The sequence below is a fragment of the Syngnathoides biaculeatus genome, chromosome 2 (assembly GCF_019802595.1).
Source record: "Syngnathoides biaculeatus isolate LvHL_M chromosome 2, ASM1980259v1, whole genome shotgun sequence".
NCBI classification, from domain to species: Eukaryota; Metazoa; Chordata; class Actinopteri; order Syngnathiformes; family Syngnathidae; genus Syngnathoides; species Syngnathoides biaculeatus.
The window spans coordinates 7,082,631-7,094,577 of record NC_084641.1 but is presented as its reverse complement, the minus strand read 5'-3'; the positions used below and the strand labels follow the sequence as shown (position 1 = coordinate 7,094,577).

At 41.2% G+C, this 11,947-nt stretch overlaps 2 protein-coding genes across 3 annotated transcripts in view; one reads left to right on the top strand and one right to left on the bottom strand.

The window, feature by feature from the left end:
- The first annotated feature begins 67 nt into the window (after positions 1–67).
- orc4 (origin recognition complex, subunit 4) lies at positions 68–5,784 on the top strand. Its single transcript, XM_061808044.1, has 14 exons — positions 68–170; positions 1,379–1,483; positions 1,579–1,655; positions 1,724–1,814; positions 1,894–1,969; positions 2,041–2,126; positions 3,097–3,145; positions 3,223–3,374; positions 3,693–3,866; positions 3,944–4,030; positions 4,817–4,925; positions 4,999–5,094; positions 5,154–5,221; positions 5,303–5,784. The coding sequence occupies exons 2-14, from the start codon at positions 1,427–1,429 to the stop codon at positions 5,483–5,485; spliced, it is 1,305 nt and encodes a 434-aa protein (XP_061664028.1). The 5' UTR covers positions 68–170; positions 1,379–1,426; the 3' UTR covers positions 5,486–5,784.
- Positions 5,785–7,263: 1,479 nt separating this feature from the next.
- Positions 7,264–11,947, bottom strand: part of LOC133505914 (activin receptor type-2A-like) — a 48,493-nt gene continuing 43,809 nt past the window's right edge. The window contains exon 11 of one of the 2 annotated variants that reach the window (XM_061829473.1): positions 7,264–11,649. In XM_061829473.1, the coding sequence (XP_061685457.1) occupies positions 11,455–11,649 (195 nt within the window). In that variant the 3' untranslated portion in view covers positions 7,264–11,454. The remainder of the gene's footprint in view (positions 11,650–11,947) is intronic. The other variant, XM_061829465.1, reaches the window with a different exon arrangement.

Below are 11,947 nucleotides of genomic sequence, written 5' to 3'. Positions count from 1 at the left end.
TACATTTTTTTAAAAATGTAATTTTCGAAGTGGGAGGGTGGAGACCCGTGACGTTTCGCGGCCAATCAACGACTACAACAGCGGCATTGCAGTAAAAAACCGGAAGTACAAAATCGTGTCCATTTCCCCGCCTCTTTCAGACATCTGCAAGACTGAGTCGCTGCGTTTGGGTTCGTTTTCAATTCCTTCTCTGTCCTGTGACTTTGGCTAACCCAACTTCTATTTTTCGAGCACGACCTGTGACCAAGTTTGAATTGGCATAAAAAGACATGTCTACATGCCGTCGTAGCGTTTGCATTCTTTCCATCAGAATCCAACAGTGCTGTTTCTTCATGTGGTTTCAGTCAAATCGGACTGGCCACTGCTTATACCAGGAATCTGGAAGTGCCATCAAGTCATCGTCTTGTATTGTAGTTGTCGAGACAAATTCGTTTCCGTAATGTTCTCGGGTATCGTCGCGCTTCATTGCTACTGAACATTAATTGGTGGTCAAATTTACCCACTATTTTTGTAAAAGTAGTAGTACTTTCCTCTGCTTGTACTTTACTGAACCAGCTATTGCAATCATCGGTACTTATTTTTCCGAATAGTTTGCATTTATAAATCTGCCAAATAAAATAACCTTTTCCAACTTTCTCATAAAAAAGGAGATTGTTACTTTTTTATGGGTACACATTGTTTTGATGGCGTAAAGGTTAAGCCAAGACCCGCTCGCTCTTAAACAACTTGTGAAATTTCAGTACAAGCACTAGAAAATTTACATTGTGCAGAAAAGGTATTTTGTGCCAAGTTATCAAAATGGAGAACTTGATTATGATTGACTAAAATGCATTTCAAACTGTAGTTTTAAAATGTTTATGTACAAGAATTGCATCAAGACTAATACGTTTACGATTTAAAAAAAAATGTATTATGTACCTCTACTTAAGTACATAGCCTGAGTTCGTTTACCACCTTTGTCTAAAACGCCACACGTTTTATCCTACATAATCCATTCATTCATTGATTACTGGTAATGTTTATCTTCCTGATGAGGATTTGTTTGAAAAATATATGCATCAGCACTTCTATTCTATGTTAATTCAATCTCATACAGTATGTTTTCTTTTAGTGTGTGTGTGTGTGAAAGTAGACTTTGTTCATTTCTCTCTATTACTCTCCTGTGAGACAAAGCAAGATGTTTCTGGTTTGTTGGGGGGGCAATTGCAGGAGGCAAATGATAACTGCCTGTTCATGTGTGTACAGTATATGACCTGCCCTAAGGACAAATAGATATGTCTTAGAAGGAGCCATCAAGTTGTATTTGAAGTATCTCCTTATATGCTAGTTGAATTGTATCTCATCCTCATAGTCCTTGTTGTGTCTTTTGTCTACTCAGAATCAGAACCTTTTTCCCTTGGCACATTCTTTCTAGTGTCACGTGACCATGAGTAAACGGAAGTCCAAAGATGCTCCAATGCCAATTGGCGATTGTATCGCAAAGGTTTGCCGTCTCTCTTAATAGTACAGTTCCTCATTTGTACCAAGAGTGATTGACATCTGAGTGCGCTGTGGATAAAAATGCGTTTTCAATGACAGCTCCACAAGTGTCTGAGGGCGCGACTTTGCCATGGGCAGCTTCCCAGCAGGCTGGAAGCATCTGAGGCCCAACACACGTAAGTTTCCACAAATGGTTCTTTGGAGCTTTGTGTTGTTTACGATTTCATTCATGTTTCCCTTTCAGACACTTGCTGGGGTTGCTCACACGAACTGCTATCCACGGAGAAAGTAATTCTGTGCTCATCGTAGGTCCCAGGGGATCGGGGAAAAGTGCGGTGAGGTCACATACTAATGTGCTTCTTTTCACTCGGCATGCTGCAGTCACATCCACTGGTGGTGTTCCTTTTTCTCCAGCTTCTCAAGTGTGTGCTAAGAGACCTGCTGCAGGAGAAGGAAGTGGAGAAAAACCTCCTGCAGGTTCACCTCAATGGTACGTTGCCGGATTCCTCCGAATGTTCTCGTCCAGTCTGGTTGAACTTATCTTTGTGAATGTTTGTACAGGCCTCTTACAGACTGATGACCGAATAGCCCTGAAAGAAATCACACGACAACTCAACCTGGAAAATGTTGTTGGGGACAAAGTATTTGTGAGTATCTGCGCATTTCTTTGGGGAAAAAAAATCATATAAATTAGCAATATGCACAGTAACATTAATTAGAGATTGTTACCTTCTCTAAAATGTTTAAATTATTGGTACAACACTGAAGAAATTATGCTTTGCTGCATTATAAACTTGTCAGTGCTTACTCAAAATAACTCAACACACAGCCAGCAATCATTTATAATTTCTAAATTTCGGAAAGAGAACCCAACCAAAACTTTTATCAGAGGAAATGCATTGGATTTTATTATAATGGGATTCAATTGGGGGGTTGTTGGTGCGCCTCGACTGCTGTGGAGAAAGCAAGAGACAGAAAGTAAACAGGATGTCAGCTTGCTAGAATGCACATGCGCAGTGACTCATGTCAGAAGAGGGCAGGATTGATCAAATCGAAGGTCAGTCAATTGATGCGCGTGATCGACGTACTGGCTACACCTGATTTAAGCGACGAGATGGATGTTAGCCTGACGTCTTTTTGGGGAGGGGTACACGGTCGCACGATCAATCAAAACTGCCTCAGCGATTGATGCATTGGGCACAATGTGTGTTGAACAATTTCATAACCTCTTGAGGGCGGTGGCCTATTGGAATGAAAGTGAAGAGCTTTTTCATCACTTCTAGATGGGGGCATTCATTTATAAAATGGTAAAGTATTTTTAATTTTCTCCTATACCTATGCATAATGTGGATTATACATGAGAGAATATGGTCTGTCTATGCAACCCCAAACACAAAACATTTGTGTCACCTGTTTTGACTCAGGTCAGGTCAGCAGTTGTCACTTTTCTCCCATCTGGAAATATTCTGGTGGCTGTTGTTTACGAATGTTATGTAGTGGTCCGTGGCTCCACTCTTTCAAGAAATAAAGACATGTTATTTACTGATAAAAATAAAAATCCACACAACTGACAAAGACCTGCTCCATTCATGGAAATTGGAATGTGCTTTCTTTCAGGGGAGCTTTGCAGAGAACCTGGTCTTCCTGCTGGAGGCACTGAAGAAAGGTCAGATGACAACTTGCAGAAAATGCAATTTTTTTTTCCCCTCTCCTTTTGCTTCTTTATCATGCTTTTGTCCACAGGCGACCGCAAAACCACCTGTCCAGTCTTGTTCATTCTGGATGAGTTTGACCTGTTTGCTCACCACAAGAACCAAACTCTGCTTTACAACTTGTTGGACGTTTCTCAGTCGGCCCAAGCACCAGTCGCTGTGGTTGGCCTCACCTGTAGGCTGGTGAGGATTCCTCCTCTATTAAATTTATAGAAACAAAACAGGGTTGTTCATGGCCTATTCCTCTGAATCTGTGCCATTTGTGTCCCTAGGAATTAATATATATCTAAATGCATAATAAAATGAATCGTATTGTGCTATTTTTTTTCTTACTAAATAAAGTGTTCTTCACATGAATGCCTGTCTGAGAAAAATTGGGTTTATGGTTAGGGATTTAACAGCCTTAAAACATAAGAAACAAACCAAAAAAAACATACTGCAAATGATAGCATTTGAGCTTTGACCTCCACAATGGTCATTTGTATTTGTGCGGCTTCCCAGGATGTCCTCGAGTTGTTGGAGAAGCGGGTGAAATCACGCTTTTCCCACCGTCAGATCCACTTGTTGAAAGGTCTTAGCTTCACTCAGTACCTGGAGCGAGTCCGATCCCAGCTCAGCCTGCCGGATGACTTTCCCGTCGGGAAGTTCGCTCAGGACTGGAACAGCAGCGTGCAGGTAAGGCAACCATATGGCGCTTTAATCAAGCATCAGCAAGCGTCTTGTAACCTTTTGGGCTTGTCTTTTACCTCCAGAGTTTTTGTGAAGATAAATCCGTAGAGGATACTTTACGGAGACATTTTAACTCCAGTACAGACTTCCGCTCTTTGCACATGCTGCTGGTGAGAGAATCGTCGCTTTTCTTAGCTTAAATTGTTCTTTTTAGTCAAAGAGAACAACTGTTTTAGAAGAAATGACACCCTGAGCTAATGAGATTTGATAAAATAAAGTGGTGCCTTCATGTATTAGTTTAATTTATGTGACCACGCTCATAACTCAAAACTCTTGTATCTCAAACCATCTTTCCATATTGAAATGAATGGAAATTCAGTTCCAGTCTCTTCCCTGGTAATTGTACTGTATTTAAATAAAGAAAAATAGTAATTTTATTTTTTAAAACTACTAACTTTTTGATCCTAAACAGAAAATGTGAGAAAATATTAATGCCTGTCTGAGAAAAATTGGGTTTATGGCAAGCTACTGCCTTGCACTTTAAAACCATACATTAATTACATGATTAAATAGGAATTCAAAAATTAAATGTCATTTACTTTAATTCAGTGGACATTGTGGCACTCCTATTGAGTGCACCTCGGTCCCCTGGGGGCTCTGTAAAGTTGGGATAGTGTGGAGAATGTAAGTAGCATTACAGCTTTTGATCCCGTCTATATAGCACTTTTTGTTCACATCAGATTTTTTTTAATTTTATTTTAAATCTTAGATTTTGAAGATGTCATCAATGTGTGGATTATCTTCATAATTGTCTGGGTCATTCTTGAAGGTGTGGCACCTCCAAATAATCCTGTTTTATACTCTGGGGGAGAACACATACCTATGAAAACAGCTCTTCATCAGTGATGATTTTTATTTTTTCAATCATTTAGTTGGACATATTTTTTTTCTTCCAGATGTTGTGCTTAAGCCGCATCTCCATCGTAAATCCTACCATCAAGCCTGCAGACGTCCTGGAAGCCAGCAGACTGTGGTTCAGCGACGCAAAGTCCAATATGCTTCACGGTAAAGTGCAAAACAGAACGTCATCATTAGCAGTTATGCAATGAGTTAACTCGGACCTCCTGTTTTCTTTCAGGTCTTTCCATCCTGGAGCTGTGCTTGGTCATTGCCATGAAACACCTTAACGATGTCTACGAAGGAGAACCCTTCAACTTCCAGATGGTTCACAACGGTTCGTGTAAACAAGCCATCAGTCAGCCTTTTTTTTTTTTAATCCATTTTCATTCTCAGAGTTTAAGAAGTTCCTGCAGAGAAAGTCAAACTCAATGTACAATTTTGAGCAGCCCGTTGTCATGAAGGTGTGTGCAAATACTCTATCTGCTTTAACCTGGAAGGATGAAACCATCAGCAGGGTTTTTTTTTTTTTGCTTCTCCCACAGGCCTTTGAGCACCTGCAGCAGCTGGAGTTAATTCAACCTGTTGATGGCTCTTCAACCAAAACTCAGAGAGAATACCAACTGATGAAACTCACACTAGACAACTGTCAGATCATGGAGGCTCTGCAGAAGTACCCACAATGCCCCACAGATATTAAGCAGTGGGGTATGTCTGCATTTGGTTAGGATTTCAGTCATAACCTTGTGAGAGAGTCTGTCACTTTGTTGCTGTACTTTTGTCCTCCTAAAACAGTAAATCTACATTTTAATGGAACTGCCAGAGAGGTATTAGGGGCCATTCTAGAATTGGAGGACACTTTTGCTTTCTGTGTAATTTCAAATTCCCGCCACAATACAGAAATGTTCAATTAATTCATGTACATGGTAGGTGTCCTGCAGCAAAATGTAAATAGTTGTAATTAAAGTATTCCAACTTTTAAATATTATTTTACACCAAATAAAACAATTCTTTATCAAGACCCTGACTTTTCGTATCCCCTTTTCCTTGAATAATCTGCATATCAAATATACATTTTACATAACCTTTTACTGGAGTGTAATTTTGTCTTCCTTATAACTGCTAAAACTTCTTTTTCACATGATGATATTGTGATATGCAGTGAAAGCAGGGAGCATGCAGAGGAACAATTAGAAAGATGGAGACATTCACTGGAAAGGAGAGGAATGAAGATTAGCCAAAGTAAAACAGAATATATGTGCGTGAAGGAGAAAAGTGGAAGGGGAAGAGTGAGGCTACTGGGAGAAGAGATAGCGAGGGTGGACGACTTCAAATATTTAGGGTCAACAATCCAGAGCAATGGTGAGTGTGGTAAGGCAGTGAAGAAACGGGTCCAAGTAGGTTGGAACAGCTGGCGAAAGGTGTCTGGTGTGTTATGTGACAGAAGAGTCTCTGCTAGGATGAAGGGCAAAGCTTACAAAACAGTGGTGAGGCCGACCATGATGTACAGATTAGAGAGAGTGGCACTGAAGAAACAAAAGGAAGCAGAAATGGAGGTGGCAGAAATGAAGATGTTGAGGTTCTCGCTCGGAGTGACCAGGTTGGATAGGATTTGAAATGAGCTCATTAGAGGGACAGCCAAAGTTTGATGTTTTGGAGACAAGATTCGAGAGAGCAGACTTCGATGGTTTGGACAAGTTCAGAGGCGAGAGAGTGAGTATATTGGTAGAAGGATGCTGAGGATGGAGCTCCCAGGCAAAAGAGCGAGAGGAAGACCAAAGAGAAGGTTTATGGATGTGGTGAGGGAAGACATGAGGGCAGTTGGGGTTAGAGAGGAAGATGTAGGAGATAGGCTAAGATGGCAAAAGATGACACACTGTGGCAACCCCTAACGAGACAAGCCGAAAGGAAAAGAAGAAGAATTCTTAGAAACAAATTGAGGCCCCATAGCTCAGTGGTTAGAGCACTGGTTTGGTAAACCAGGGGTTGTGGGTTCGTATCCTACTGGGAATGGTTGCGTCAGGAGTAAAAATCGTACCAAAAATGTATGTGCGTTCATCTGAGATGACACACTGTGGCGACCCCGAAAGGGACAAGCCGAAAGAAATGTTCTTTATTCTTGAAAACAAATAAATTATTACTCAACTTTTCAAAACTGTTTCCTTCAATTCTGAATTTGAGCCATAATTATTTACTACGGCTGTAGTTTTCAGTGGTTGAACTGCATAACACAAACCAATTTTAATAATTTGGCTATATCACTCGAAATATCAGGCCTCAGGCTAATGCAATGCAGTTCCAGACCATTGCAAAATACAAGTACAGTACTTGATAATCTATAGTCACACACACAAAAAAAAGGAGGGGCAGTGACAGAATGGGACAAATGGTGTGACTTTACCCCTGGGGTTAGACTTAGAGTACACCTGGGATAGATATTACCACAGACAATGGAGTCATGTTTTGCACCAAACCAAAGATTACAACCTAACCCTTTATTGGGAGCTAAACAATTCATCATGGCACAACATATTATTAATACGTCTTTTGAATCCATGTCAGTCAACAGAAGGGGGCGGGGGGGGTGATGTGTAGGCTAGAATGCACAACTGTACCTAATGTACTTTGACGATTTCAAATAAATTGGTGAACTGATGAAGCCTGCTGGCAAAACAATTTCTAAGACATCCAGAACGGTCCGCTTGCTGTCACATAAGCGTATTTCCAATAAGTACTTTTTGCTTTGCTGAAAGAGATGTGATTCCATTAAAAAATAAAATGGAATTAAAGCTTGAGCAGAGAAATGAAGAAGACCACTACTTTAAATTTCACAATCTAGAAACATTTATTTACATCACATAGATCACTTCAACTGATTAAAAACCTCCACCGGCTCACACCAGATACAGCGCTGATCACAGATCAGTTTAGTCTCGTTCAGAGCATGTCCTAAGTTTCTGATTGCTTTCGTATCTTTGTCACCAACGATACACATATTCCATCTTGTATCTATTTTGATGACCAGTGACCCGAAAGAAAAACATCCCATGTAAGGATTTCTAATGGGAACAAGTATGAGAAGCTGCATACCTTTGATCAGCGCTGCATTTCAGAGAACCACAAGAACAGTGGGATCATAAACTTGTAGTGTTTTTGTTCCCCCCCCGTCAAATTTCTGACCTGGCAACATAGTCTTGGTAACAAGGTCATCAGAGATCAATGTTTCCTCTTGAATTCTTAACAACATAGCAGGGACTAGCAGGAAGTTTAAGCGGTGGAATGGAACACCAGGAGCAGATGATTTCATCAGAGTATTGCAACTGTCAGGGAAACCGCACAGATTCTCAGAGGAACACCACTATAAGTGATTTCTAGGATGACTTGCAATATACTCCAATGAGTCTTTAGCTTCTAGCTTACACAAAGCTCAATTGTGATGGACAGTTGAAACCAAAACACGAAGTATAAATGAATGTATAGGAAACATATTTTCACACACACTTATAAAGATTCAGCTCAGAGTATATAGTTGATTTAATACGTTCATGTCTGTACAGGTCCTCGACTGTTTCAAATAGCAGGGCTATAAGACAAATGATTCACTGGAATTCAGAAGCACAGCAATATAAGCCGCTGGGCTGGAGGAAGTCAGGATAGAAAAATGTAAAGCTTTTCTGGTAGGAAAATCCATTCATACACATTTAAATGTTCTGATTGAGCAGCGAGATCACAGCAGAGCCACAGAAGTCGAGCTGTTTTAAAGATTGTCCCCTATGACTTCATTTTGGATTCATCAAGTGCTTCACAAAGACAACTGATGTCCTGCTTTCTGTGGTTAGCTCAAATGGGCCACTTGCTGATTCTGGTTTTATCAAGAGTTGTATGAATGAACCTCTTATCAGTTTTACCCTTTTCTACCGTAACAGCACAATCACATGACGGTCATCTGAAAGTGGAGTCCTCTATAGGTACACGGGCCACGCCTGATCAGTCAAAGTCCGGCACACCAGAACCCAGGAGTCGCAACAACATTCATCTTTGTCCAAAGACTAAAGAGTAGGAAGCAGTTTACATCTTCATCAACGAAAGTACTTATTTGAATTACGAGTAAGGACATCCCCAACCCCTTACCACCAAACAACAAGCAGAACTCGTGGCAGCTCATAGCTTTGAGTTGCACCTGAGCTACGAGCCCCAAACTTCATGTTTGTAAGTAAAAAATAAATACAACATCAATATGTAAGGATTAAAATCTAAATTAAATGCTACAAGTTATTTGTGTGTATAGTGAAAGTCACTCTTGCAGCTCAAGTGTTGAGTTGATTACGGCACTGGTTGCATATAACTTGCCAGAACATAGAACAGCATAGTACTGAATCCCTGAATGGTGTTTTGGGATAGTTTCACTGATGCAGTTTAAAACCACTAAATGCGCCAATACTCAAATCCCACTGAAAAAATGTGGATGCAAGCAGAAACTACAGATCATTTTCCATTTTAGGGAGGGTTACAGTAAAATAGCTTGAGCCATGTGAAACGGAAAACTTTATGACAGGAGATTTTGGTTTACTTGCCACACTTACTACCCCTTGAAATCCCTGTTTAGCGCCTTCCTCAAGGGTTCAGGCTTTCTGAGGGCAATACCAACAATCCAATCTAGGAACGGCAGCAACAGAAGAGGGAAGTTGCACTGATGCAAAGGTCATGCTACAGTAACAAAGTTCATTGATGGCTTTGACTTCCTTCAGGTCTACGATGTTGCTGAAATGTGCATACGTTTTGTTTCAAGCTTGGGCTCCACTGTACATTCAAAAAACATAAAGACTGAATTAAAGACAAAAAGGAGGGGGGAAAAAAAAGAAAGTCCACAGCGCCAGTGCTTCTCATTTATAGATGCTTTCAATATGGCAAACTGTTGATTTCAAACTGCATCATCTGAAACCAACCCCAAAGCTCGAGGAGAGACTGCAGTTTTACCGGCACCAGTGTTTGAAATCCATCGGCGCAAAAAAAAAAAAAAAAGTTTGAGAAGAAAAAAAAAAAAGTCACTGTTGCTACCACAACAGTGACAATATACATCCGTTTGGCCTGACATCTACAAGAGGAACTATAGTGGAAGAAATGGCACCAGGATGAAAGATGCGCTCCCTGTCTCCTCTCATCTGATGGTGGCACAGACGCGATGTATTTGGTTTGGGGTGGCGACATGGGAGCAAAACACGAAACAGCACATGACTGGCAGTTTTGTTTGGTGGGAACCCAACCTGGATTGTTAATACTCTTATGAATTGACTATGAAAGCTGCACCCTAAAAGTCATAACCAGCGCTGAACACATCGGTCAGCAAGCTCACACTGTAACCAGAACCTGAATCGAACGAAGACCGGCAGTCTTGTGACTTTACTGTCCAGCATTAGGGTCGAGATGAGGTGAGGGGGAGCACAGGAAGTCACGACCCAAACAAACTGAGGAAGATGGGTAGCAAAGATTCCTGAGGCGTATAAACAGAGAGGGGAAACCCTTAATAGTAGTCAAATGAGATGTGTGCAATCAAACAAAGAATAGAGCGGGCTCTGCTGAATACAATTCCAAAACAGGGCTGGTACCTTTGTAACTTTTGTCAACACTGCACCTAAAACCTCAACTATAAACAAGGGCTTATTTAATGTGTCAATCAGGCTATATAAAAAGATTCAGACACTACAAAAGTGATTTCACAAAAGAAAGGAAAAAAACTTGACAGTGCTCAAGAGTTTGATTGCTACCTTCTGATTTTGTAGCAAACACAAAGAGGCAGTGCTAAACTAAACCACTCGGAAAATAAACCCTACTAACAAAAAGGACAAGGTATTTAATCAACAAGCAAAGGAGCAGAAACACTTGCTGATGTGCAGCCATGTCTACAGAGAGTCTGCTGACTACGTTACCCATGAGCACCAACAAGGGTTACAAAGTTTCGATGCAATGAAGCTTGTGAAGAGGGTGAGTGAGCAGTAACTGTGAACAGTGAGAGGGACTAATGTGTCCATCTGAACTGAGGTATACCTGGTTGAAGGAGGTCTATGGTTTTTTTTTTTTTTTTAAATCATCGTAATGCTTGAAAAATGGATCCCCGGCACTTTTCCACCCCATCCCACCCAATCCCCTTAAAATAAAATGGAGTAACAAGTTGACTGGGTCCATAATACACTATGTACAGCAGCATTACACTATAAACATTCAAAAGCCATTGCTTATTGGCAGAATGTTAGTCGATTCTTCAAAAAAAAAATGCACAAGAAAACAGCAAAGGTATCAAGAGCCACATGCCCATTTTTTTTAATGCTTTGAGAGTTTGGTGAAATTCGTCTGCAAGGACTTTTCTCACTGTAGAAGATCCAGTTGACCTTTGCACATATATAAAAACATAATCCAACTGAACTGTTTGTTTAGTCTCTCGGCATTGCAGTACCGTCACTCGCTTGCTCAGTCATAAATATCCTGAATGGTTTAAACTGCTTAAATCCTCAGGCACACATGTCGACATGATGTGGAGATCAATTGATGAGGTGAGGTGGGCACATGGTATGTCCTGAGCGCGAGTAAGCGGCCGGTACAAAAAACAATGACGAACAAACCAGGCTGGAAGAGGAGAATGCAGCCAATCAACCAGGGTCGCGGTCCACCTTCCCAAAATCCCCGGCGGTACATTGGCTGATTATAAACTGGACTCCTTGGGTGGGAGGTCCACATTGGTCACCATGGTGACAACGGTGACAATCTCCTCAGGCCCGATGATGGGGGCCTGTCGCTGCATTTGGCCGATGCGTTCCTCTACGCACCCGGCAGACAGTCGGGCCTCGGCTTCATGGTCCCAGCAGTCCTCAATTGTTTCACAGAGCATGGCTAGACCCTGAGGGAAGCCAGAAAAGGAACAGCATTTTCATAGCAAGCAAGATGTGGCACCTGAAACTTTTACAAACAATGAGGCACATTTAGCTTCTAAGTGAAAATGCATGAATGCAGAGAGCTCGTGCATGTGACGTCCCAGTTTGCATGGCGCCATATTGCCGGTCAAACCAAGCTGCTTGGCAGTGGGGGAATCGTTGACCTGGAGCAGATTTTTCACAATGTCCGAGGCCTTTTGTGCTGTTGGTTGTCACAATAAATGGGACAATTTTTCAATAGAATAGCATCTGAAAAGACGAGAA